General features: G+C 45.6%; 1 protein-coding gene across 1 annotated transcript; it reads left to right on the top strand.

Annotated features, from left to right (window-relative positions):
- The first annotated feature begins 2,883 nt into the window (after positions 1–2,883).
- Positions 2,884–5,364, top strand: LOC137818030 (uncharacterized). The gene has a single exon (XM_068621252.1). It carries the CDS (start codon positions 2,884–2,886, stop codon positions 5,362–5,364), a length of 2,481 nt encoding a protein of 826 aa, XP_068477353.1.
- Positions 5,365–6,758: the final 1,394 nt, after the last annotated feature.

Genomic DNA, 6,758 nt, shown 5'->3' with positions numbered 1-6,758 from the left:
CAAAAATCCGTTCAGATTTTCGCATTGATTATAATTAAACTCAGCATCGTTGCTAGAGATAATTGAAGAAGTTTTACTTTAACAATATCTTTGAAGGAGATTTGTTCTATTTTTCGTGCATTTAACAAGGATTTTTTATTTTAAAAAATCCGGGAGAATATTCTGCAGAAGATTTGCTTTCAATTCTATTTATGAGATATTGCATATTTAATTATCTAATTCTTTAACTCAAATTTTGCTTCTCATTTTGATTTAAAGAAGCAACTTAGATTTTTGCATGATTCAGCCCACTCGCACTGGTAGACGTTTCTATCAGACCGTCTAGCCATACGCTCCTATCGAATCATTTAGTCAAACCGTGTCGTCTAAGAAATATAGACCGTCTACGGGGACTAAAACACAAGGTTAACAGAAATAACAATTAAGGTAAAAATAAACCTATAAAATGTATCTCAATTAAAATAGTAATTTATTTATGATTACAGTCTAAAAATCTATAATTAAAACTTTAAAGGGTGAATGAAATTATGTTCATCACTTATAAATAATAACAATATAACAAAAACTAATATGAATAATTTATTTGCCAGAAGGTGTATTTAAATTGCCCTTAGCTTCAACTCCTAAGTAATGTGAGACTATTGAGCGTACCAGAACAAAATCGAAGGTTAAGGGAATGAAGGTTCGTCTTTGGAACCACTTTTCCATTCCCTCGGAGAACGAGAATTTGTCTTTGGAACCTCGTTGATCCCCACATACGACACCAATATTTCGTCCTCAAGTCCATTGAGTTAACATTGTTAAGATTAATCACCATATTGTTCGCTTTTGACTTTAGTGTTTCATCTTAATTTTATCCTTAAAATACATATAGATGAATTGAAGAATTATTTTTAATTATTTTTTATTTTGACTCTAAATAATATGGAACTATTAGGACGAATACAAGTAATAAAGAAGTCTAGCACATATAATATCTCTTATTTTTATGTAATACACTATCACCATATTTGATAAACATTTACAACAGTTATGTTAGAGTTGAAAAACATTTTTATAAAAAAAACTATTAAACAATAACAATTATACATTTCAATTTCATTTCATTCCCATTTATTTAAAATAAATATAGCGGTGTCTTTCAAAATAAATAAAAAATTATCATTAATATCAGAATTTTATCAAAAAAAATTATCATTAATGTCAGAATTAATGTCATAAAGGCACCTCTGTTTACTAATAGAAAATGACTTTTATGCTTTCTTTGGATTTTGGTGGTGATTTGTGGAAGCAAAGGCGAGAGGATGCTTACGTGGCGAGATGGGAGACATTTTATGGTTTTCAAGAACATTTTATGGTTTTGAAGACGAAGAAAAACGAGTAAATGAGGAATGCTTACGTGGAGACATTTTATGGTTTTCAAGACGAAAAAGAAAAAACGAGAAAATGAGGGATGCTTACGTGTGCGAGACATTTTATGGTTTTGAAGACGAGAAAATGAGGAATGCTTACGTGGCGATAGACATTTTATGCAAGACGGAAAACATTTGCTTGAAAAAAAAGGCAACCTAAACAAACACTGCTCTGTGGCAAGCTGAAATGGCAAGGGCTACTTTGGTAAATGTCATCAGAAGTTTTAAAATTTGAGAAACTGATATAGTGAGAGTGGGTGGCATTGTGTTTGAGAAAAAGGGTTCCTATATTTTAATAACCTATCCGACCATACAACTTTTCTATTTCCAAACTTTCCAAAAATATTAAAATAATTTGACAACTTTCCAAAAATATTAATATTTTAATAGTTTGTGATCTATTGTGAGTATATTTATAATTCTTTTCTAATTTTTTTGTGTAAGTATGTTTGGAATTTTGTTCTAGTTTTGCTTTTCTCTGTATTTGAAATTTTTTTCCTTGTGCAGTGTAAGTATAAGGTTTATTTTTTCTCCTATATTGTTTTGTATTTGATTTCGATTTTAGTTTTTTATTAATAATAATATTTTTATACATATTATTATCAAAATTAATAATAGTAATATTAAAAAAATATTAATAATAATTTAAATAACAATATCAATAATAATAATAATATCAATAATAATAACATCAATAATAATAATAATAATAATAATAATAATATTAATATTAATAATACTAATATTTGTAGTAATTACAATAAAAATAAAAATAATAATGTTAATTGTACTGGGATGGCCGACCGGTCTATTGACCCGGTCAACCCATGCGTCAAGACCATACTTTAAGGTACGAGGTCGACCACGTGTCATATGTGGCCGACCGACATAAGGTGCTCAAGTCAAACCGTTGACCCAATTAGCAAAGGTCAACCCACAATTAGGGAACTGGGATGGCCGACCGGTCTATTGACCCGATCAACCCATGCGTCAAGACCATACTTTAAGGTACGAGGTCGACCACGTGTCATATGTGGCCGACCGACATAAGGTGCTCAAGTCAAACCGTTGACCCAATTAGCAAAGGTCAACCCACGGTTAGGGAACGACCTAATCCAACCCTAATCGCTAAACAACCCCCTAATCCGGCCCAACAGCAAGGGCCCATCAAGGTAATATAAATATCACGCATTCCAAGGAAGAAGGTACGTCATTATCTACGGTATTCTAACCAGCCGAATACGATACCCCACTGACTTGAGCGTTGGAGTGCCATCTGCAGGTACCCCACCAGCCTGAGGAGTCGTTCAGCGAGAAGGACAGAAGGAGGAAGTGAGACTCGACCGACCGAGTGACACCCGAAGACAATAGTTCTCCCAGTCACCAACCTAGTTCGAGAACAATTGGCGCCCACCGTGGGGCCGAGGAGAGCCAGCAGAAACCACAGCAGTAGATGGTATCAACCCGCAGCATGGCAAGCATGACCGAAGCAGACCAGACATCAATGATGATGGCCCTTCAGAGGGAACTAGCAGAGATGAGGAAGGCGCACGAGAAAGCCGCTAAGAAGAACGAGGAGGAAATCAAAAGCCTCCAAGAAAAGAACAAGCGAATGAAGAAGCTGGTCGAGGGGGTGCCGTCCCTCGCCATGACCAATCAGGCCGGCAAGTCCCACGCCACCGGGGCCGACCTCCAGGCCGAGAAAGATACCAAGAACGACTTCACTCTGGAAATGGATGGAGAGTCCCATCCCAGCAAGACAATCAACACTACCGCTCTGGCGGGTCCGGACCGGCGCCATCCCTTCACCGACCGTGTCATGGAAACCCCCCTGCCGGACAAATGGAAAGGCTTCAACAGGGATCGGTACGATGGGACGACCGACCCAGATGAGCACGTGGACGCATACACGACCCACATGAGCCTATATACCACGGATGACGCAGTGTTTTGCCGAGTCTTCCCAACCTCTCTAAAGGGCAGCACTCTGAGCTGGTTCACCAAGCTCCCAGCACACTCTATAGATTGTTTCGAAACCCTAATAGCGAAGTTCGACGTCCAGTTCGCAATAAGCTGCCCTCACCACCTAACATCCATAGCACTGGTCGGCATTCGTCAAGAGAAGGGGGAGTCCCTCAAAACGTTCATTGACCGGTTCAGCAAGACCGCTATGAGCATTCGCAACCTCAGTCTCGAGGTGGCGATGCACCACATGCTGACCGCCCTCAGACCCGACCCATTTGCCGATAGCCTGTGTATGCAGCCTGCTACCAACCTCGACGATCTTAGACGCCGAGCGGCGAAATTCATGCAGCTGGAGGAACTTCGTGAATTCAGAAACAACGCCCGAGGCGAGGCAAGCGGGGAAAAGAAGGAGGATAGGGAGCGACAAGGAAGGTCCCGAACTGGCCGGGACCAAAAAAGGGACAATCGTGGACCCCGCTTCTCCCGCTACACACCTCTGAACGCGGAAAGGAGCAAAATTTTGCAAGAGGCCCTGAGCGCCGAGCTAATACCACCGCCCCGAAGGGCCTTGAGCCCAGAAAATGCCGACCGCAGCAAAAGGTGCCGGTACCATAAGAATACCGGCCACTCCACCGAAGAGTGCCAAGCCCTGAAGGATAAAATCGAAGAACTCATTCAAGCCGGGCATCTTAGACGCTTTGTGCGTGGGACCCGGGAGACGCGTCGCTCCCCATGCAAGGAGCAAACGCCTAGGAGAAGAGACCGAACCCCCCCAGGCCCACGAGACGGCGACAGGCGAGGAGACCGACGGGGACGAAGAGACGACCCCCCACAAGCTGACACTCGCAGAGGCCGAGAGGTAATCAACACCATAGCCGGAGGGTTCGGCGGCAGAGGCAGTTCCAACAGCGCACGCAAGAAGCACCTACGCGCCGTCCACCAAGTAAACCTCATCTCCGCCCGGCCAAGAATGCCACCAATCACGTTCACAGACGAAGATTTCAAGGGGATAAACCCGACCCAAGACGACCCCATGGTGATATCGGTCGATATCGATAACTTTACGATCAAGAAGACCCTTGTGGATCAAGGGAGCTCGGTCGACATACTATACTGGAAGACCTTCAAAGCCATGAGAATCCCGGAGGAGGAAATGATGCCCTACAACGACCACGTGGTCGGCTTCTCGGGGGAACGCGTGGGGACGAAGGGTTACATAGAGCTGTACACAACGTTCGGCCTGGAAGGGGCCAGCAAAACCCTCAAGATCAGATACCTGGTCATAAACGCCAACACATCCTACAACATCCTCCTCGGCAGGTCGTCCCTTAACAAGCTCGGAGCGATCGTCTCCACGCCCCACCTAGCAATGAAATTCCCTTCCCTCTCAGGCGACATCCTGACCATCCACGTAGATCAAAAGGTCGCTCGAGAGTGCTACGCCGAAAGCCTACGAGTCGAGCCTACACGACGGGGACCCAGCGGCAGCCGTTCGCCTAAGCGAAAGATCGCCGGCCGTGGGAGAAGTCCCCGCCGGCACTCACCCCAGCCTAAGAAGGGTATCACCATGGCAGATCTGGATCCCAGGGAAATCGAGCCAAGACTCGAAGCCAAGGACGAGCTACGCCAAGCCGAACTCGACGGGGAGGACCGGTACACGAGCATAGGCACAGCAATGGCCGCCGCCAATGCGGACTTCGTTCACCAAACTCTCAAGAGGAACGTAGACCTCTTTGCCTGGACGACTGCCGACTTACCGGGCGTCCATCCAGACATCATCACCCATCGCCTTTCGGTGTACAAAGAATCGCATCCAGTGGCACAAAAGAAAAGAAACCATGGAGAGGAAAAGCGGCTGGCCGCCAGAAGCGAGGCCGAGAAGCTCCTAAAGGCCGGCTTTATAGCAGGCACGATACTTCACTTGGCTGGCCAACGTCGTGATGGTCAAAAAGTCAAGTGGCAAATGGCGGATGTGTGTAGATTATAAAGATCTCAACAAGGCATGCCCGAAAGACTCATATCCCCTTCCAAACATCGACCGACTTGTAGACGAAGCGGCCGGTCACAAAATATTAAGCTTCTTAGACGCCTACTCCGACTACAACCAGATCAGCATGCACCATAGCGATAGAGGCAAAACAGCTTTCACGACGGACGGCGCAAACTACTTTTACAAGGTAATGCCGTTCGGCCTAAAGAACACCGGGGCTACCTACCAGCGACTCATGGACAAGATTTTCAAAGGGATGATCGGCAGAAGCGTAGAGGTGTACGTGGACGACATTGTGGTGAAGTCCGACTCATGCGGCCAACACATAAAAGACCTACAAGAAGTTTTCGACGCCCTAAGAAGGGTCAACATGCACCTTAACCCCGAGAAGTGTGCGTTTGGCGTTGAAGGTGGCAAGTTCCTCAGCTTTATGCTGACCCACAGAGGGATCGAAGCGAACCCTGACAAGTGCAAGGCCATAACAGAAATGAGAAGCCCGAAAAACTTGAAAGAAATTCAACAACTGCTTGACCGGCTGACAGCACTTTCCAGATTCGTCCCCCGCCTCGCCGAACGGATCAGGCCGATAGCCACAATGCTACGCAAAACTTCGAAATTCAGTTGGAACGAGGAGTGCGAACAAATCTTCGGCCAGCTCAAAGAATTCCTGTCGTCACCGGCCGTCATAAAAAAGCCCCGTCTGGACCTACCTATAGTGGTCTACCTAGCAGTATCGGAGGAAGCGGTCAGCTCCGCCCTCGTCCAAGAAGTAGACCACGAAGAACACCCGGTGTACTTCGTCAGCCGGACGCTCCATGCAGCCGAGACCAAGTACCAAATGATAGAGAAAGTGGCACTAGCCCTGGTGCTGACAGCGAGGAGAATGCGCCCATACTTCCAAAACCACGAAATCAGGGTAAAGACCAACTATCCTATATACAAAATTTTATCTAAACGCGACCTTGCAGGACGGATGATAGGGTGGTCGGTCGAGCTTTCAGAGTTCTACATCAGGTACGAACCGAGGGGTGCCATTAAATCCCAATGCTTGGCAGATTTCGCAGCCGAGCTCCCCAGAAACACAGAAGCCTCGGCCAAATGGATCCTCTACGTGGACGGCTCGTCCAACAAAACGGCTTGCGGAGCCGAGGTCGTCCTTGAGGGGCCAGGGGACTTACTGATTGAACAAGCCCTCCAGTTCTCTTTCAAAGCAACGAACAACCAAGCGGAATACGAGGCCATACTGGCCGGCCTCAACTTAGCAAACGACCTAGGCGCGCGGGAGGTCGCATGGAAGAGCGACTCCCAGTTGGTCGTCGGTCAAATCAAAGGAGAATTCGAAGTCAAGGAGCCCCTCCTCCAACGATATTACCACACCGTCCGTAATGTCA

Source organism: Phaseolus vulgaris, chromosome 10 (assembly GCF_000499845.2).
Source record: "Phaseolus vulgaris cultivar G19833 chromosome 10, P. vulgaris v2.0, whole genome shotgun sequence".
Taxonomy (NCBI): domain Eukaryota; kingdom Viridiplantae; phylum Streptophyta; class Magnoliopsida; order Fabales; family Fabaceae; genus Phaseolus; species Phaseolus vulgaris.
The sequence above is the reverse complement of the archived record's forward strand: the minus strand, read 5'-3'. Positions and strand labels throughout refer to the sequence as shown.